This window comes from Pleurodeles waltl, chromosome 9 (assembly GCF_031143425.1).
Source record: "Pleurodeles waltl isolate 20211129_DDA chromosome 9, aPleWal1.hap1.20221129, whole genome shotgun sequence".
NCBI lineage: Eukaryota > Metazoa > Chordata > Amphibia > Caudata > Salamandridae > Pleurodeles > Pleurodeles waltl.
This window is the reverse complement of record NC_090448.1, coordinates 1055318618-1055340590: the sequence shown is the minus strand read 5'-3', so window position 1 is coordinate 1055340590 and position 21973 is coordinate 1055318618. Positions and strand designations below refer to the sequence as shown.

The window sequence follows — 21973 nt, the reverse complement described above, 5'->3', positions numbered from 1 at the left end:
AGCATGGTATAGTAAACCCTCTTTTACATACACATCAGTTGAACAGGGAACCTTGTGTTGGGCTACCCGTATTTTCTCAAGGAGCTCTTGGGAAGTACACACAGCCACAATTTTTTCTGGGGGTATAATGCTTCTGACCTGTTCTAGCGCAACATCAGAGAAGAAACCCATCCTAGACAATGTGTCTGCCTTTTGTTGTGGAGTACTGGGCCTATAGGTGATTACGAAGTCAAACTTGTTAAAGAATAGAAGCCAGCGTAATTGGCGAGGTGTCAGGGCCTTGGTCACTTGAAAAAACTGTAAATTATGGTGATCTGTGTAAATAGGTATGGTGTGTCTAGCTCCTAGTAGGTAGTGACGCCATTCCTGGAAGGCAAGCTTGATGGTCAGAAGTTCCGTCTCTGCCACCAACCGATTGAAAGAGGTGATATAGGACAGTAGATCCTTGTTTCCCTGCTGCAAATTTAGCAACTCATTGTCACTGGCTTGCACGAAGAGGTGTTTGGCAAACAGTATCCGCAAGGCTTCCTTGAACCGGTTGAAATCATACAGTATAGGGTCATTGCGCTCCACCAGCGGAATAGACCAATTAGCTGCATTGCCTACCAAATAAGAGATAATAAAAGCTACTTTTGCAGCATCGTTGGGGAATGCAGCTGCCCGTCACAAAAACTGTAGCTGGCACTGGTTAAGAAAAATTTTGAACTTGGCACTATCTCCAAAAAAAGCTTTCTTGCGGAGCTAAGGGCACAGGGGTTGGTGTTGTGACTATTACCTGCATGGGTTGTGTGGTGGAAGTCGTTGGGCCTGAATTGGGTCTAGGAACATGATTAGACGGGTCAAACCGAGGGTCCTGTAGTACTGGAGATCTTTGTTTTAGTTTGACTCCTCCCCTGGGGGTGTCTTGTGGTTTATACTGCTGTAGTTCAGTGTGCAACTCCAGGTTCTCTTGCTTTAAAGAAAGAACTTCCTTCTGTAATCCCGCTATGGCCCTAGTTAAATCTAATAAAGATGGAGCATCCTGATCAGCTGGTAAAGCCTGTGCTCAACCTTTTAAAGTACCCATTGAGGAATCCATCACCAAGGCAGCCCTGTATGTTGTTGCTTGGCTTTATGTCGAGACTGGGCCACTCACCGTAAAAACAGGATTTCTGCAGGGGTGATAGTATGCCCCCTGACCTCCTGGAACACCTCCCTTCACTTCCTGGTGGACACAGAAACCACAGCAGGTGTCCCAAAAGGAAAGGATGAGTGGACGAGAAAGAGACAAAACACTGCCACGTCTTGATGGTCCAGCCAGGCATCCTGTATCTTTGGAGGGGCAGGTCGTTGTTGACAGAGTGATAGTAGAGTTAGTGCACTAAACTTCCTTGAAACTGAATCTCTCTTTCTGTTATGGGAATGGGAGTGGTGGAAGACACTGGGATGCTCCAGCACTTTTCTTGGATAATAATAACAGTTGGCACAATTACTAACACTGTATTACCAAAATCCCAAACTGAGTACCATAACAATAAATATTGCGACACTAGGGCTGGCTTCACAGAGATTCACTGTTGCACACTACAATTAGAACTGTGGTTGCACTTATCATGCACAAGGAAGACAAACAAGGGTATTAATTATATCACGTATAACTTTCCTGCATGCATAGGGTTAAACTAAAAGGAACAAAAACAATCCAGGAAATACAAATGTCCACTCTGGGTTTAAACAGTTAGGGTAGCACAGTTTGGTTTGGTTTCACTGTGTGTGTGAAAAACCCTTCAAAATCAAATTCCTCAAACCTGAAACTCAGGCATGAATGAAACAATTTAATTCCAACAGTTATGCTATTTGAGAAAGAAAAGTCATGTAAATGCTCTTTTAAAATGTCACTGTCACTTTTTTTAGTACTTGCACTCAAGCAGATTTCCTGAAGCACATTTAGGCAAGTAACTACAGTAATAATGTAGAATGTTCAGAAATGCATTTGTCTCTTCAAGATAAGCACTTTGCCAAAATACAAGGTCTGAAATACACCAGCTGTTCTAGGAAAGCGCGGCGCTCAAAGAACAAACTCCCTGGAGAATACTAGTCACTTAGCTGCAGTCTTTTCCGGAGTGCTGGAGGAATGACTGGTGTCAGCTGGTACAGGAACAAAGAAAAGAATTGTCTCAAAAGTCCTGAATACAAGGATGACAGCAGGGGCTGGACTGCCAAATAAGATGCTGAGATCAGGAAGCAAAACAAAGCCAAGGCGGGAGGCATGCTTCATTGCTACTTATAGCCAATCAGGAAAGCAGTTGAATTTCCACATGTGGATGAGTCACCACACTCAATTAGAAGCACATGTCTACACCACACCCAATTATAAGCACATGTCTACACCTGCTCACATTAGCAAACAAGCATTGGTAAAACAAGCATTGATAAAAAAACACTTGTGTAACACAGCACATTACGTTTACTTAGAAACATGAAAGTTTAACCAAGAACAGAGATATGATTTAACCCTAATCCCTGGGGATGGTGACAGATAACGCAGGAGGCACCTTGGGGATTCCTGACAGTAGCAGTGGCTTGTTGCTTCAGGAAGGCTCGCACTTGCTTTGGCTCACTGAAGATTTTGGGCTCACCATTGACAGACACCGACAGTTGAGTGGGGTAGAGTGCATTGTAGTTGATGTGAAGCTCCTGTAGTTTACGCTTCACTGCCATGAACTGCCGCCTTGCCTCCTGCACCTACTGAGTGAAATCTGATTATGCGATTCCATGCCCCAGGGACCAGCCTGGGGGCCTGCAACTGATGAGCCTGCACCACCACGAAAAGCACTGAGAATGTCTCCTTCCCCAGTATGTCTGTCAGGAGCTGTTTGACAAAGCTCTCCATGTTGCCGGTATTGATAGATTAAGCCACCCCCACAATCCTTAAGTTATTTCAGCAGGATCTCACTTCAAGATCCTCTGCTTTAGCCTACACTGCTACCAGGAGTTTGTCTAGTTGTTTCTGAGATGTCAAAGCAGCCACCTGTTCATCCTCAAGATCTGACACCCTGCGCTCAAGCTGAGTTGTAATCAGCACAGCGGCACTGAGTTCAGCGCTGCCGTGGCTGAGCACAAATCAGACCGGTGTCTACCCCTATTGCTTTGTAATTTGGTTGAAGGCATCACTCTTTAAATGCCAAGATCCTTCTGGGCTGTGTAGAGAGGATTCAACTGATATCTGCGATAGCCCAGCCAAGAAGGGAGGCCATTTTTCGTATATGGAGAGAGGAAGACTATCCTTGCCAAGATTGTCTTTATGGCATCGATCCAATGCGCCCTTCAGGTTTTAAATCTCAATTCAGCTCCACTGTATTTTATGGGTTCTTTCAATGCTTTCTTAAGGATCCAACACTATTTGTGTTGGCAATAAACCATGATTAGGTAATATTGACATTTTTTGAAGGGAATGATCCGTTTGTAAATTGGGTCCAATGTGTAATCCAGTGTATTGTGAAAGTCCTTAACCCCTACACTGCCAGGCCTACAGTTCTGTCTGCTGGACTCTTCTGGTTGCGGGGATATATAGGGCTTGTAAGTTCATCAAGAACCCTAGATCCCCAGCACCAATAAATGAGCTGCACCTTGCAAAGGGTTTTCTTTCTATTCTGGGTATACAGCAATTCATTTGCTGAAATATAAAGAATGAAAAATAGGTATCAAGAAAACCTTTGTATTTCTAAAATGGGCACAAGATACGGTGTAGAGAAGCAGTGGTTATTTGCACATCTCTGAATTCTGGGGTGCCTATACTAGCATGTAAATTACAGGGCATTTCTCAAATGGACGTCTTTTTTGCACACTGTCTTTCATTTGAAAGGAAAAAATGTAGAGAAAGACAAGGGGCAATAACACTTGTTTTGCTATTCTGAGTTCCCCCAAGTCTCCCAATAAAAATGGTACCTCACTTGCGTGGGTAGGCCGAATGCTCGCGACAGGAAACGCAACATGGACACATAACATTTTTACATTGAAATCTGACGTGTTTTTTGCAAAGTGCCTAGCTGTAGGTATTGGCCTCTAGCTCAGCCGGCACCTAAGAAGACGTACCAAACCTGTGCATTTTTTTAAACTAGACACCTAGGGGAATCCAAGATGAGGTGACTTGTGGGGCTCTCACCAGGTTCTGTTACCCTTTGCAAACCTCAAGATTTAGCCAAAAAAACATGTTTTCCTCTCATTTCGGTGACAGAAAGTTCCGGAATATGAGAGGAGCCACAAATTCCCTTCCACCCAGCGTTCCCCCAATTCTCCCGATAAAAATGGTAACTCACTTGTGTGGGTAGGCCTAGCGCCTGCAACAGGAAATGCCCCCAAAACACAACTTGGACACATCACATTTTCCCAAAGAAAACAGAGCTGTTTTTTGCAAAGTGCCTAGCTGTGGATTTTGGCCTCTAGCTCAGCCGGCACCTAGGGAAACCTACCAAACCTGCACATTTTTTAAAACTAGAAGATACCTAGAGGAATCCAAGAAGGGGTGACTTGTGGGGCTCTCACCAGGTTCTGTTACCCAGAATCCTTTGCAAACCTCAAAATATGGCCAACAAAACATTTTTCCCTCTCATTTCAGTGACAGCAAGTTCTAGAATCTGAGAGGAGCCACAAATTTACTTCTACCCAGCGTTCCCCCAAGTCTCCCGAAAAAAATGGTACCTCATTTGTATGGGTAGGCCTAGCGTCCACAACAGGAAATGCCCCAAAACACAACTTGGACACATCACATTTTCCCAAATAAAACAGAGCTGTTTTTTGCAAAATTCCTAGCTGTGGATTTTGGCCTCTAACTCAGCCGGCACCTAGGGAAACCTACTAAACCTGCGCATTTTTTAAAACTAGACACCTAGGGGAATCCAAGATGTGGTGACTTGTGGGGCTCTCACCAGGTTCTGTTACCCAGAATCCTTTGCAAACCTCAAGATTTGGCAAAAAAAAACACTTTTTTCTCACATTTCGGTGAATGAAAGTTCTGGAATCTGAGAGGAGCCACAAATTTCCTTATACCCAGCATTACCCCAAGTCTCCCGATGAAAATGGTACCTCACTTGTGTGGGTAGGCCGTCGCCTGTGACAGGAAATGCCCCCAAAACACAATGTGGACACATCACATTTTCCCAAAGAAAACAGAGCTGTTTTTTGCAAAGTGCCTAGCTGTGGATTTTGGCATCTAGCTCAGCCGGCACCTAGGGAAACCTACCAAACCTGCACATTTTTTAAAAGTAGACCCCGAGTGGAATCAGAGATGGGGTGACTTGTGGGGCTCTCACCAGGTTCTGTTACCAAGAATCCTTTGCAATCCTCAAAATTTGGCCAACAAAAACATTTTTCCCTCTCATTTCGGTGACAGAAAGTTCTGGAATCTGAGAGGAGCCACAAATTTACTTCTACCCAGGGTTCCCCCAAGTCTCCCGAAAAAAATGGTACCTCATTTGTATGGGTAGGCCTAACGTCCACAACAGGAAATGCCCCAAAACACAACTTGGACACATCACATTTTCCCAAATAAAACAGAGCTGTTTTTTGCAAAATTCCTAGCTGTGGATTCTGGCCTCTAACTCAGCCGGCACCTAGGGAAACCTACTAAACCTGCGCATTTTTTAAAACTAGACACCTAGGGGAATCCAAGATGTGGTGACTTGTGGGGCTCTCACCAGGTTCTGTTACCCAGAATCCTTTGCAAACCTCAAGATTTGGCAAAAAAAAACACTTTTTCCTCACATTTCGGTGAATGAAAGTTCTGGAATCTGAGAGGAGCCACAAATTTCCTTCCACCCAGCATTACCCCAAGTCTCCTGATGAAAATGGTACCTCACTTGTGTGGGTAGGCCGTCGCCTGTGACAGGAAATGCCCCAAAACACAATGTGGACACATCACATTTTCCCAAAGAAAACAGAGCTGTTTTTTGCAAAGTGCCTAGCTGTGGATTTTGGCATCTAGCTCAGCCGGCACCTAGGGAAACCTACCAAACCTGCACATTTTTTAAAAGTAGACCCCTAGTGGAATCAGAGATGGGGTGACTTGTGGGGCTCTCACCAGGTTCTGTTACCGAGAATCCTTTGCAATCCTCAAATTTCCTTACAGCGTTCCCACAAGTCTCCCAATAAAAATGGTACCTCAGTTGTGTGGGTAGACCTGGCACCCACGACAGAAAATGCCCCACAACACAACGTAGACATATCACATTTTCCCAAAGAAAACAGAGCTGTTTTTTGCAAAGTGCCTGGCTGTGGATTTTGGTCTCTAGCTCAGCTGGCACCTAGGGAAACCTACCAAACCTGCACATTTTTTAAAAGTAGACACCTAGTGGAATCCGAGATGGGGTGACTTGTGGGCTCGCTCCAGGTTCTGTTACCCAGAATCCTTTGCAAACCTCAAAATTTGGCCCCAAAAACACTTTTTCCTCACATTTCGGTGACAGAAAGTTGTGGAATCTGAGAAGAGCCACAAATTTCCTTCCACCCAGCGTTACCCCAAGTCTCCCGATAAAAATGGTACCTCACTTGTGTGGGTAGGCCTAGTGCTCGTGGCAGGAAATGCCCCAAAACACTATCTGGACACATCAAAATTATCAAATACAAAACTACCTGTTTATGTGGGGGGCACCTGCATTTTTGGTCCTGGGCTCAGCAGTCATCTAGGGAAACTTATCAAACCCAGATATTTCTGAGAACTAGACACCCAAGGGAGTCAAGGGATGAGTGACTTGCGTGGATCCCCCAATGTTTTCTTACCCAGAATCCTGAGCAAACCTCAAATGTAGCTAAAAAATCAAATATTCCCCACATTTCTGTGTGGGATCATTGCACCGGGACAATTTATCTACCACCCTCCTGGTAAAAATGAAACCTCACTTGTGTAGGTGGGTCAAGTGCCTTTGACAGGGAAGAGCCAAAAACATGTTGAAATTGAGGGGAAGCCAAAGCGGGTCCAAAAGGGCAGTTTGAAAAAAACATTTTTAGGCTGACAAGTGCAGCCGAATTTTGTATCTGTATAGATGAAACAATGTTGGGTGGTAGGAATTTTGTGGATTCCTGAAAATTCCAGAAGGTTCCATCACAAAAATGTGGGAAAATAATTTGATTTCCATCAAAGTTGGAGGTTTGCAGGGCATTGTGGGTAAGAAAATGGTGCAGGGTGCATGTGAAGCACACCACCCTGGAATCAACTAGATGTTTAGTTTTCAGATGTGTCTAGGTCTTGTGGATTTTTGTATATAGCAGCATCCCAAAGTCTTGCAGCCCTCACTATTCCAAGTGGGATGATATTGAGAGTTACCAAGCTCTCATGGCCCAAATGTAAAACCAAAACCCAAAATAATCAAATCTCCTCTTGCTTGCAGTGGGATAAGATGTTTTAGTGTGCGGGAGGAGAGCTGAAAGACTGTTACCCCCTTCAGTTGGGGGTGGGGGCATAACTAGGCCCATACTGGATGGTAGCCACCAGTCCACTATTTTTTTTGTTTTTAATTCCCTGGCAGAACAACTGTGGCCCCATTTATTTTGGGGGTGGGGGCAATGGCCATACCACCACCCTCTTATTTTGAAAAAAAATCTTCCCTGGTCTCTGGTGGGCTTTTTGCCCCCTTGGGGGCAGATGGGCCTTCCAAAAATAGGCCAATGGCCAACAGTAATGTGCCTCCATGGGGAGCGACCCTTGCCCAAGGGGCTGCCCCCCAAACAAAACACACACATACACACACATCAATCCCTGGTGTCTACTGGTTTCTGCCCCACTGGGGCAGATTGGCCTAACAAAAATATGCCGATCTGCCACCAAGGGGGGCAGAAATGGCCTAAATACAATTTGCTCCCCAGGGGAGCGACCCTTGCCTAAGGGGACGGTCCCCATACATAAAAACATAAAGTAAATTAAAAATATATATCCCTGGTGCCTAGGGGACAGACGGATCTGCCTTCAGGGGGGGCAGAAAAGGCCTAACAATTTTTTGCCTCCCCAGGGAGCGGCCCTTGCCCAAGGGGCCACTCTCCTTAGGTGTAAGTATAAAAATAAAATCCCTGGTGTCTAGTGGCGTCTGCACCCAGGTGGGGCAGAAATGGCCTAAAAAAAATGTGGCCCCTCCGTGAGCGACCCTTGCCTAGGGGGTCACTACCCACATAGATAATAAAAATAAAATATATATATATATATATATATCTCTGGTGTCTAGGGCTTTTCTGCCCTCCCTGGGGGCAGATCAGCCTAACTATATTAGGCCGATCTGCCCGGGGGAGGCAGAAATGGCCTAAAAATAATGTGCCCCCCCTGGGGAGCAGCCCATGCCCAAGGGGCCATTCCCCTTATGCGTATGTATAATTTAAAAAAAATCCCCGGTGGCTAGTGATATCTGCCCCCGGGGGGGGCAGAAATGACCTAAAAAAAAATTGGCCCCCCGGGGAGCTACCCTTGCCTAAGGGGTCGCTCCCCATACATAAAAGAAAAAAATAAACAAAAAAAATGTATCCCTGCTGTCTAAGTGTTTAATTATTTGGCCCCCTTGGGAGCGGCCCTTGCCCAAGGGGCCACTCTCCTTAGGCGTAAGTATAAAAAAAAAAATCCCTGGTGTCTAGTGGCGTCTGCGACCAGGTGGGGCAGAAATGGCCTAAAAAAAATGTGCCCCCCCCCGGGGAGCTACCCTTGCCTTGGGGGTCACTCCCCACATATAAAAAAAATATATATATATCCCTGGTGTCTAGGGCTTTTCTGCCCTCCCTGGGGGCAGATCGGCCTAACTATATTAGGCCGATCTGCCCCGGGGAGGCAGAAATGGCCTAATAATAATGTGGCCCCCCTGGGGAGCAGCCCATGCCCAAGGGGCCATTCCCCTTATGCGTATGTATAATTTAAAAAAAATCCCCGGTGGCAAGTGATATCTGCCCCCGGGGGGGCAGAAATGACCTAAAAAAAAATTGGCCCACCGGGGAGCGACCCTTGCCTAAGGGGTCGCTCCCCATACATAAAAGAAAAAAATAAACAAAAAAAATGTATCCCTGCTGTCTAAGTGTTTAATTATTTGGCCCCCTGGGGAGCGGCCCTTGCCCAAGGGGCCACTCCCCTCTTGACAATTACCTATAAAAAAAAAATCCCTGGTTTAAGTTGGCATTTCTGCAGCCGGATCGCATTGCGATCGGGCAGCAGAAATGCATGCAGAGACATCAAAGGAAAGGAAAGGTAAGGAAAGGAGCGGAAGAGAAATGCTAAGCTAAGCAATTCCCCTTTCAGCCCTGACCTGGTGGGGCGGCCCTTGGGGGGAGCACTAGCACTTCCCCCGAGAGCCGGTACCTGGACATAATGGTTACGTCCATGGCGCCTGAGAGGCGCAGCCATGGATGCAACCATTACGTCCATGACGGGCAACAGGTTAATAGTTATCCAGGTATAGTCAGGCATAGGATGCCAATCTGGTGAAATGTTCTGAATAATTTTCTCAAATGGACGAAAGTCTTAAAATGAGAGGGCTCGAATAGAACTGTGACTAAACCACCCAAAATATGTTTATGTATGGGGGTGGAGCTTGCCTGACCTGGGATGGCTGGCTCTTAGGAGAGCTCCTTCAGACATTTCTTCTTCACCAGCATCCTTGTGCAACCACCCATTAACATGTAGTGGGACCGGTGCCAGAATGTCCTGCTGCAGCCGCTGAAACGGTGAGGATGCTCCATTCCCAGCCCAGACCTAAGGGCCGGCCTGTAGTGCGACCACTCGGCCGAGTGTGGCTCCTGCGCAATTGATTGGAGATCCGGATGTGGGAGGCAACCTGGAGTGATGACCCAGATGGCACCTTGACCAGGATGTGGCCGGCCGTAAACTGGTATGGTGTGCGTGGTTTGTTTGTCAAGGACCGTGTGCAGTGGAGGCCTTGTGCAGTGTGGTGGAAGGGCCTAATAGCATGGGCCACTGTGCTGGCTGAGTAGGACGGTTCCTGGTTGTTGGGACGCCTGTTGTGAAGTATCTTGGTGCCCACACATTTACTAGGAGAGTTGCTGAGAGCAGCAGGGAGGACAGTAGGGGGAGCAGCCTCCTAATTATCCTTTTCACTGTGTCCCGGTTTTGGCAGTGGATTGGAGAGATTCTGTGCTCAGTGCCTACTGAGATGGTTGTGGTCTGGGCAGCAAGATGGTCAAGCCTGACAAATCACAACCCAAGCTACAGTTAGGCCAGAGGAAATCAGGCAAGGATTGCTAGGGCAGCCCTGTCCTGGATGGGGGTGCAGCTGGTGCTGAGAAGGAGGCCGTTGATGGTGACCTATATGCTATTCTGTCAGGGATGCATCATACCCTTGCAAGAATAGATGGGAAGATTGACACACTCACATTTCGCATGGAACTGAGACCAATACTGTAGCTCTGTTCTCGCTTGGCTGACCGTCACAAACGTCGTAATACAGTGTTCCTGATTGTCAGCCCGGCGGGAACATTGTAATATGACTGGGGAGAACACCACCGGCATGATGGTGGGGTCCTCCCCGCGGCATTGGAAGTCTCGAGGCCAGACTGCCAATGTTGTAATCATGCCTTAAGTGTGGCAAACATTTAGGGGGTGATTCTAACTCTGGCGGGCGGCGGAGGCCGCCCGCCAGAGTTCCCCCTCCAGAATACCGCTCCGCGGTCGGAAGACCGCTGCGGGTATTCTGGGTTTTGCACTGGGCTGGCGGGCGACCGCCAAAAGGCCGCCCGCCAGCCCAGTGCAAAACAACCTTCCCACGAGGACGCCGCGGAGTGGGAAGGTGCGACGGGTGCAGTGGCACCCGTCGCGAATTTCACTGTCTGCAATGCAGACAGTGAAATTCTTTGTGGGGCCCTCTTACGGGGGCCCCTGCAGTGCCCATGCCATTGGCATGGGCACTGCAGGGGCCCCCAGGGGCCCCACGACAACCCATACCGCCATCCTGTTCCTGGCGGGCGAACCACCAGGAACAGGATGGCGGTATGGGCTGTCAGAATCCACATGGCGGCGCAGCTTGCTGCGCCGCCATGGAGGATTCAAATGGGCAGCGGAAAACCGGCGGGAGACCGCCGGTTTTCCACTTCTGACCACGGCCAAACCGCCGTGGTCAGAATGCCCTGCGGGGCACCGCCAGCCTGTTGGTGGTGCCCCTGTCATTTTAAGACCGCCAGGTTTAGAATGACCCCCTTAGTGTGGCTGTTGTGTCTGCATTTGACCGCTACCTTTACATTTATGATACTGCACCATCAGAAGAGCCTAAGAACAATAGACCTCAATAGTCCTCAGGCGTCAACAGAAGCAGCTGGGGGAAACAACTTTCTAATCACCACCAAAAAGATAGAAATCGTCATCAAATATACCCATATAAGAAATCGTCATCAAATCTACCCATGGGCTCAGTGGAATACCGGCAGCCATTTTCCATCAAGCAACGAGTCAATGGGCAATTTCCAATGTACATGTCTTGCATGTCTTCTTAGTCAGTCCATGACAGGTGGTGTAACTCTTTCTTGATGCCCATTTACAAAAAAGGCTGCAACTCATTACCCGAAAATTACTGTCTAGATTGGAGAGAAAGATTTACACTAAATTCCTCCTGAAAGAGTTCCAAAAATGGATTACAGAAAAGAACCTAATACTGGATTTTTAAACAGGCTTCATTAAGTGATGTAGTATTGTTGATAACCCTCTGTCCCTGCCCCATGTTAGTCGATGCAACAATGAACACAAAGGTTAAATTGCTATATACTGCTGCTATCAACTTCAAAATGGCGTTTGGCAACATAAATCGAGGAAAGTTATGGGAGGAGCTATGAAACTTGCTCTTTCAGATTGTGCGACCCTTTCACATCCAAAACAGCTAGCGGATCAAAAATTAAACTTCCTATAGTGTGGAGATAGTACTCTCCTCCTAGATCAGACAGCATTAGGGCTACAGAAGCAAATGGAGGAGCTGGCTGCCTACTGTGAAAGCAATAACATCCTGATTAACACTGCAAAAACTAAGATCATGATCTTCGGCTGTCAGCTAAAAAAACAGGAAATTGGTCAATCTATAATCACCCAATGCAAAGAATACAACTTTATAAGTATTTTAGGGCATGCTTTGAAGAGATTGGGGGGAGGGGGTAAAAGCAGGCCCCAAAAACTCCACTCTTGCAATGTGCACAGTTTTTTGTGGACACAAAAAAGTATTGCATCGCCAGATGCTGTCTTTTGCAAATGTTTTCCGCCCATTAAGTACGCCCTGATTTTTGCTTTTTGATCACCAGGACTGGACCTTTATTGTGGGTGAGCATACCTATCTGAGTCTTACTCCCAGTAAGTTCATGGTAAACTGAACTGCACATTTTCACCTCTGGTGTCCACCTTTTAAGACTGGGCTGCTGTGGCGCAGGTAGAGCAGGAGCACAGGGCTGGTTACACATGATCACGTGGGCACAGGCACGTGCACACAGTTGCAGACTACAGGTGAGAGACTACAGTTGTGCACAGTAGGGTAGCTGCACAAAGGCAACCTGTATGTGACAGCTTAAAGGTGTACATTGACCTGCCAAGATATCCCTTTTAGCAGGCCTAAACCTTCCTGTAAAAAAGTAATGTCAACCATATGTAGACCTTATTGTCAGTAAAGGAAGGGTGTAGATATTTAAAAATAGGCCAAGTAGAAATTAATGTTGAAAATGTCCTTACAGTAAAATTTTCCCCAAAACTATTTTCACTGTAGCACGGCTGCTGCTACCATAGGGAATCATTGGGCTACCTTGTTACATTTATTAAATGCTAAATCCTGATTGGTATCAGCTAGAAAAATACTTCTTACCCTCTTTTGAATTGTAATTTAAAGTCCTCTTTAATGGTGAGGTCGAATTTTTAATTATAATTTTGAAAATGACACTTTTAGAAAGTTAGAATTTTTATGCCCAAAGTTTCTGTGGCCTTTCTAGTAGTTTCCAGCTGCCTGAGCCTGTTAATGGTTTTCCTATCAAGAATGTGTTTTGGGCCCAGACAGTGAAAATTGGGACCTGGGTGAAGCTGGTCTTCATGGACGGATGGCTGGGAAGAGGCTGAGCCCTGCCCTGATTACATTTCAAAGGACATTGCCCACAGCATACACAAAAGAACCTGACAGCAGGCCTGCCCTGCTTTTTGCCATCAAAGACAGTTTTGAGCCAGGGGAAGAGGAAGAACTAACCAGAACCAATTTTAGGGGTAGTTCAGGGAATTCCCCAACACAAAGGCTGGCCTGAGGTATAAAAAGAGTACTTTCAAAAACATCACACGAACACTCCTGGATTTTGGGAAGATTCAGAAGAAGGACTGCCCTGCTGCTTGATGGACTGCCTTGCTGCCTGAAGAAGAAAGATTGGACTCGCTTTTCTTGATTCCAGCCTACCCAAAGTGACTCCAGGGGTCAGTTTGCTGTCCTCCTCTATGAGTTACAGGGACACAACAAGCTACAGGGGGCCTCCCTGCAACTGCCCAGCTGCAACTTCATCTGCCTTTGCCCTGCTGTAGGTCTTTGCTGGAGTGAGTCCTAAGACCCGTAAGTCCTGGACCCTTGGCTGGCATCAGTAAGAGCTTTGCCACAAGAAAAAGGTGAAAGTCCTGAAGTTTGGGCTCCCTGTGATCATTAACAGAACTCTTTGCTTTTGATGTATGAAGACAAATGGTCAGCTGGACTAAAATTCTCCAGGTATCCGACAGTTAGCCTGAACTTGTGACTTTTCCCCAGTCCAGTGCGCCCAGATAACCATGAGTGACACTTTTAATGTTTTGGTGCTAATTTCACTAAAAACGTTGAAATCAGTATTACCAGTTCTACAGTTTGGGTTTTATTTGTTTTGGTGTCATGGTTGCATATGTCTCTAGCACACTGTGCTTGCTGGTACAAGTGATTCAGTCTCGACAGACATGACATTGTCATGTGGCCCATTGTTGCTGAAACTGATCATTGGCAATCTGCGACCTATAAAACTCCTGGATTCATCCTGTCAGAATTACTGACACTATTTCCTCGAATTGATTTCTAGGAACTCTTCATCAGGGATTCCTACACAGAAGTTCTCTTTTGTTTAAGATTGGTTCCCTTTCGCCTGATGTCTTCTCCATATATCTGGTGCTCACCTCTATCCTTCTGTCCTGATGATGATTTTGTTGTGATCAGAGGTCGACATGTCATTGACTATATATGTATCTAGACTTTGCCCTTTGATCCCAAGACCAGACATAATCCAAGGAGTCAAAAGATATACAACTTGATATTGTGGATGCACTTTGTTCATTTTTAATTCACAGTGGAACATTTTTTCACGTGTGTGGGCAGTTGATCAGCTCTGAGTTTATGTAACTTAAAAAAAAAAATGAATAAGTTGTTATGGATATAGTTGTGTTTTGAATAACCTCCTCATTTTGATTGCTCTCACAAATATGTGAATAACCAAAAACTGAATTATATACTTTTTATATTATTTTGCTCTTTTGATTTGATCATATCAAGTGGATAGTGATCACATCCACAGTATACATTAGGATTAATCATTTTAAATAGGTCTACAGTGAACCAGTATTTTTTAAATATATTCTGTGTATTAAAACGTACTCTATTTGCAATTGGTTTCGGATTTTTTTCTTGTGCTGTGTTATCACGTTATTAATGGTTGTGTTTTGCATAAATACATTATACATTGCCTCTAAGTTAACCCTGAGTGATTTGTGCTAAGTTACCAGAAGGTTAAGGACAGGTTAATTTAGTGCCTTTTGTGATTCACCCTGGCAAGGATGGTAGTCTAGCTGGGATACACTGATATTGTCTGATGATCAGGAGTGAGGAGGCGGGGCACTGAACTGTACTACTGGGTGGCCCAGGAACAGTATGGTTATTAATGATTCCACAAAGAGTATCCATCGCTGCATTTGGAGGTAAAGGACAGAGTGGTATCTCTTGCCATTTTAGTACTTCACAGGGGCCTGCACATCTGGGGCATGGCGTCAGTTGCCTGCATTTGTCCCTGTGGGGGTTCTTTATGAAGCGGATCTGTCTCTGCTAAACCATCAACACTCATGGGCTACCAGTGAGCACAAAGCACACCAGCAGTTGAGACATCTGTGACTGCTGCTGGTGGAGGACCTCTATCACGAGGAGGTGATTCTTCATCATTGCCCAATTCCAAATGCTGGCTGAAACAACACTGTTTGACAGAGCCAAACACACTCTGCAGATGTCACTCCCTCGTTCCTGAGGGAGCTGCAACCATGATTGCTCATGTGCTAACGAATGAGGCAATCATGTTGAAGGAGTATTTAATGGTGTCTCAAATATCAGACAAACTAAGGAAGAGACATGTAGAGCACATTGGGTTGCAGATTTGAAGGTTACTTTGACTGATGACCAATAATGGTCATAAATATGAATTGTGTCCTCAAACAGTAGATATTACATTCTACATTGTAAATATTTACAAAGCTATTGCACCCCTTCTCCCTTGAGTTCATGTGGACTTGTGGCAGATCGTAGATGGCCGCTGTCTCATTAACTGGAGGCAGGTTTCATACATGTAGCTTGGACATGTACTTTGGTTGACTGCATATTGGTGTTGTACATTTGACCTGCTCTTTAGCATGGTGGGGTGTCTATTGCCACATCTTCCATTATGGCACCATTGGGATTTTTAAGGCGGTCCCAGCCTCTGCAGGGAAATATGCAACTATTTCCCTGCTTTTAGCTCAGAGGAGAGTGTCCATTTGCTAGGTGGAACCACTACAAACTGTGGATGACTGGCTTAATGATTTAATATATACTATTGTGCTGGAAGGGTTTCAGAAACTGATACCTTGCAGTTGCAACCGAGGGATATATGGGACCACTTACAAAGCAATGTGTCTGCAGTAGAAAACCCAACAAATGGAGGCCCGTGAGGGTAATACTGTGTGCTCGGAGCTTCATGAAGGTTTGCATGTTGCTGGCTGCCTGTTAGTTATTCACGTACAATAACGTCTCCTTGGAAATCTAGCTCAGCACTGCATCCTGAATGTCTCAGTGTTAGACTCCTCCTTTGCCTCAGTCCATTTCAATGTGGCCTCAGATGTAGTATTGACTTCCACTCTCTACTGCGCGTTAATCGTGTAAACGCCACAAATACGTTTTTTCTAAAACAAAAAATACAAACACATAATAAATTCAAATGGATGGAACTGCTATTTAGTGTTTGAATATTGACCCTGCTCAAGAAAAATGTAAATTAAAAGTTATGTTCTAATATTTGGTTAGCCGTAGTGTTTGCAATGAGCTCAATTCATTAAAAGTATAATTGTATTCCTTTTTCTCTCTTTCATAGGTTTGCAGTTGAATTTGAGCACGATAAATCAAACGTCGCATTTGAATTTAATCCCCGATTTAACTATCACGGGAAACTATATACAGCTTGCAACTCCATGAAAAATAACGGATGGGGAACACAGATAGACAAGAAGGATGGTTTTCCATTTCAACTGGGAAAGAAATATAAGGTAAATTAAATGTACATCTCTAAATTTGTTTACTGAATATAACATTTCAGATTATTGAATTTAACCTATGCTGAAGAAGTGCTCTGAACATTGCTATTTTGCAATTAGACACAAAACGTATCGTTTTTCTAAGGGGAGCACTAGCTTTGAATTAGTCAGTTTTATGATGAAGGGCAAAATCACTCTGAAGCTGAGAGTCGTATCATTACCAAGAAGCCGAGACTGATCACCAAAGTCACTATCTAAAAGGACCAGAAAACTGGAATCCAGTTCGTAACAATATATGTGAAGCCTTTTAACAGATTCTGGCATAGCGGCACTGGTACACAATACCCCAAGACTTAGGTCTTAGATTTGAACATGGCACAATGTCACAGAGTGCCCTAATTTTCATTAGGTTCCTGTGTATGCTACAGGTGATGTAGTTTGCCTATGAGAGAAAAAGGTGAGGTGCCTGAGGCTTGGAGGCAGGGTAGACGTAGAGTGAGGTTCTTCACAGTGCATAAGCAGGGGTGTAGTGGAGAGTGTGAGAATAGGTGCAGCCAAGCATGCAGCTACTTGCTGTCTGCTTGTCAAACGCTAGGAATAAGGATTTCCATTTATGGCATCCGTATAGCGTACAAGTTAGAAAACTATCGGGGTTATTCACTAATATTTTGCACGAGCACTTGTGTGTCGCAAAGCAATGCAAACCAAGATAAAAGGCACGTTAGTGAATCGCAAGATTGTGCAGAACACTTGAGCACCCGGGCAGCCCTTAATAAATCTAGGCCCATGTGGGTGTGCTAGATTGTGGGAAAGAAACATGGATCCTTCACTAGATTTGGGTACCTCCAATATCACTGTAGGCCTAACCTCAGAGGATAGTTCAGAACTATATTCTGACAGTTTGTTTATATGACAAGAAGTGGCAATGTCCTGCTGCATTTGCTGGGTTGTTTTCCATAGTGTGTGTCCTGTATTGTTTTATGCAATCTCCCAATCAACAGTCTTTATGATCTTCGAAAATTTGAGTCAGATTTTGGGTAAAAGCCATTGTAAAAAAGTTGCCTGTGCCCACCTAAAGGAATTATAATACTTCATGTCAGGGTGAACCCTGAAAAAGTCAGGAAATTACCCGAGCCCAGCCCCCGGTAGCTAAGGCCCAGAGCAGACAGGCTTAATTTAGGGCAATGTGTAAAGTACTAAATTAGTAATAACATCATAACACCAAACAAGGAGAATCCTAAACTGAATTAGTGAAATGGAGATAATGACAAAAATCCAATACGATGAACCAGAGATACGTTTTTTTTAAATGATGTAGTAGAAATAGTGCCAAAAAACGCAATGCCCCAATTGTAGTCTACGAGAGCAGTAGATAGGGACTCGGGGGCAATTTGAAACCGACCATGATGGAGCCCTGATCGGATACAACAGGTAGGTTGGTTGTGGTGAAAAGTATGGAAGTTAAAAGCTCAAAAAAGTTTAAGGTCCCATTTCAGAAAGTGACTTTTTTTTTTTTTTTTTTAAGTGTTGAAATTTATTTTAAGTCCTAATGCAGACAATGGACTTTGTCACTTTTTCATAAGAAGACTCCTCACTGAGCAGCCCACTGCTGAAATCATAGCCTCTGCCTTGAAAAGAAGGCCAGATACTTGAAGCAAGTTGACCCCACTGCAGCTCTGGAGCTTTGTAGAATTCATGCAGAAATGTTTTTAAGTCCCTACACAAAGTTGAACTTAAGAGTTTTTTCTGAGGCACTGAAAGCTTTGACTGGGACAAACTGAAATTCAACTCAACAGTGTGAAACTGCTGGTTAGATAATGTTTCCAGCAGTTCCCCTTGAAGCTCCAGGGCTCTGGAGAAAAAGATTTGAAATGTTTCCAAAATTCCTTCCGGGGACCAACAATCACAGGATTATACTTTAATGGCCTTCAGGACTTTATGGCTGGGCACTAAAGACTGCCAGAGTGTCAGGCAGAGTCTGACATCAAAGTCCAGTCCAGGTCCGCTGGTCAGCTGTATACTTAAGTCACAGACAGCAGGTCTAGTCCTCTTCAGATGTTCCACAAGTCTACTAAGTATTCTGACGTGCCACATTTATGTCAATACAATACAATACACTGAAGTGGTAAAGCACATAGCTACCCAAAACCAGGCTTCCCTGTGCTATTGGAAAACAGTGATAAAACATGCACAACACATTAAGGGAAAATATAGGTTTTTAGCTGCTTCCTAAAGTGCACAAAATAGTTTTTGCCTTTCAGCTTGAGGGGAAGAGCGTTCCACAGCTTAGTGGCAAGATATGAAAATGATCATCCTCCACACCTAGACCTGTTAATCCTGGATGTGACTAGAAAATTAAGTGTACAGGATCTAAGGACCATGCTAGGTTGATAAGGTTTGATCAATCGGAGAAGGGTTTTTAGGCCCAACTTCTTTTTGGCATGATGAATCAAGCTGAGTGCCTTGAACTGGACTCTGATTCTTATGGGCAGCCAATGAAGAGCTTTAAGTGTTTCCCTCTCTAATTGTGATTTTGGAATTCCCAAACGAGTCTGTGCTGCGAAGTTCTGGATGATTTGAAGTTTCCTTACCACCTACTCTGGGATTAACCACTGGATCATAATTCTTCTGGAATCAGCTGAAAGCCACTTCAAGTTTTTCCTGAGTGGTCTCAATAGACTGAAACTGGTAATCTGCAAGGCCATACATAGATGATTTTCTAGGGAGAAACCTAAGCTCTTTACCTCTTTTTTGGTTGTAGGACCTTCCCCTACCTCAGTGGGCCAGCTGATCAGTTACCAGAGGGATGGGTTGTTACCTACCACCATTACCTCAATTTTCTCTCCATTTGACTTTAGACAGCTGCCCGCCATCCTTTCGGATACCTTCTTCAAACACCTGTTGAGTATTGTCAAGGTGACTGTAGTATCAGGGGACAGAGTAACTATCAGCTGTGTGTTGTCCACGTAGGACACCATCATGGACCCAAAAGGCACCGATGATGTCTAATAATGGGCAGACATAGACATTAAAGAGTGTGGGGCTCAAGGAGGAGCCCTGTGGAACTCCACATCTCAACTGCTGAGTGATGGAATACCATTATCCCTCAGTGGCTTGAAACCTCTCTTATCCAAGAAGGAAGCAAGCCATCTTAAAGCATTTCTAGAGATCCCAATTCCGTCAGGCACCAGCTAGTGGGAGAGGGGAACTTCTGGAACACTCCCCAACAAATGGGATAAGGTTCCCAATGGCAACCCTTTCCACATTTGCAGCAGGTTCTGTTTGCCCTACTGCAAACAGTATGACAGTCCCCCTCACTCCCAAAATCCAAGATGGAGAATCCCTTCTCCTCTCGTGCTGAGCCGGTGTTCCCACCCAGAGGTGCTGCTAGGGTAATGAGCAGTCTCCTCCTCGGTCTTTCCACTTGGTTTGCTGCCAGCCTGATTATGGGGCAAAAAATAGGTTTTGCCAAGTGTAACTTAACATTTTCTGCTGACAGAACAGCTCCCTTTGAAGTTTATAAATTATCTGGGCCTACCCAAGCTGGTCCTCCTGCAAAGGAAAGTAAAAACCTCCCGAGGCCCAGGCCATTGTCTGTTCTCTGAGAGTAAGTTCCACACCTCTTTTACACCTCATTCATACCAAGCACTGGATGGGCAGTGGATGAAGAGCTAACGCAATTAGCCATGAAAAGCTTTAAGCAGGTTAAATGTAACATTATTAAAGTTACTTTTTCAATTTATTTGGTAAAAATCTGGTCTCACTATAAGACTAGATTTTTTATTAGATATAAAAAATAAGTCTTTGAATGGGGTCTGTAGTGGGTATAGGCTTACAGTATATAATTTATACTTTAACATTTCCTATGTACCAGTTACAGACTGACCAGTGTCATTTTGGGCCAAGTCACTGGAGAAACATGCCATTCCTAATGTCAAACTTGTTCTACCTTAAATATTATGCACCTTACTTTGTGAGCAGCAAGGTGTGATTAGGAGTGACTAATTTCATATTTAAAATCAGGTTTTACTACCCATCTATAGGGTGTTTTTGACTGGTCTGTGCAGCAGGGACCAAGCTGTTGCTGTCAATCAGAGCAACCCTGAAGCCATGTTTTCACTGCTATCATAGTGGACAGTATAATAGGTGCTGCAGTCCAAAGATAACATTTAAATTCAAGAACCAAGATATATTTTGTGTACCATGTACTAGGATCATATAGGGAAAGTAAATAAGTCAATTAGGGATAAGCCAATATACCAGTTTTTAATGGAGATAACAGGCACTTTACTCCTGTTTAGCAGGTGTAAAGTACACATTCCATGGCCAGCAAAGTTAGGGGTCAGAAAAAGGCAAAAACGTGGGGTGGCTCTGCATTAAATGTGGATATTCTGTTTTTTTATTACAAATGTTTGCTCATTGATCTTGATGTAGCTGTGACTCCTGACTTTTCATTTGCGAGTCCTGGAAACTGCCTTTGTTATTTCTGGCCTCAGGGAATAAGTGACTGAGATCAATGACTGCAAGTGAGTAAAAGTGGGTGACTGACAATGAATTCATATAATTTAATATGAGGGTGAGAGTAGCTTGGTCAGTAAGATGGGGGCGGTGTGAGCTTCAGATTTTCCAAAAATCAGGATGGCATATAATGTTTAAATACATTAGAGGATAAGCAGGGTGCATGTGAGGGACCTAAGGGGCAGTGAAAAGGAAAAGGAATGCTGTCTAGTACGAGTAGTGAAGAGACAACACACACTATTCTGTAAATTAACCAACATTTTTTAGGACTTTCAAAAGAGAGAGAATGTGTGCGTTTTTTTGTCTGTGTGCATGTAAAAATTCCTGCTGAAATCTGACATCTCACAATATCCTACTGAAAGCACTTGTACCCAACTATTTATCAGAAAATACATTTATTGGGGAGGTGGGGTGTAACACCCCAAACACCCCACCGTTCCCGAAGCTACGGCCCTGGTGAGAAACTGTTAGAGATTTTGAGAGAGATCCATGGGAGTCAGTGTCAGTAAGTGAGTATAATTGTGAGTGAGAATGAGTGAGTCAGAGTGAGTGAGCATAAGAGTGAATGTTAGTTAGAGTGGGCAAGTGTGAATGTATGAGTGAAAATTAGTCTGAGTGAGTGAAAATGAGTATGTGAATGACAATGTGGTGTCATGCTTGTAAGTCTTCCTTTGGTCCTGGCCTACTTAAGGTAATTCTTGGCTTGCAGAGGCAGCCATAGCAAACTACTAGCATACCAGAGGCAATTCGCAACTTGACAGGCACCAAGAACAAAATAATGTCACTGGCATACTACAGGTAATCCTTGGCATATGGGACATCCCTGAAATACATCCCTGGTGCTGAAATACCGCAGGTAATTCTTGGAATTGGCAGCCATGGAAAAATGCTGGTGCTGGCATACTGGAGGTAATATGCTGGAGGTATCTTGGCATCAGGCATGAGGGGTTAAAAGTTAGGTGTATCTGGACTGCTGGTGTCCAGATTTGC

At 44.6% G+C, this 21973-nt stretch overlaps 1 protein-coding gene across 1 annotated transcript in view; it reads left to right on the top strand.

Annotated features, from left to right (window-relative positions):
* Nucleotides 1-21973, top strand: part of LOC138258774 (galectin-3-like) — a 268387-nt gene that overhangs the window by 203495 nt on the left and 42919 nt on the right. Inside the window, exon 5 of the mRNA XM_069206020.1 lies at nucleotides 16306-16477. Within this exon, the coding sequence (XP_069062121.1) occupies nucleotides 16306-16477 (172 nt within the window). The remainder of the gene's footprint in view (nucleotides 1-16305; nucleotides 16478-21973) is intronic.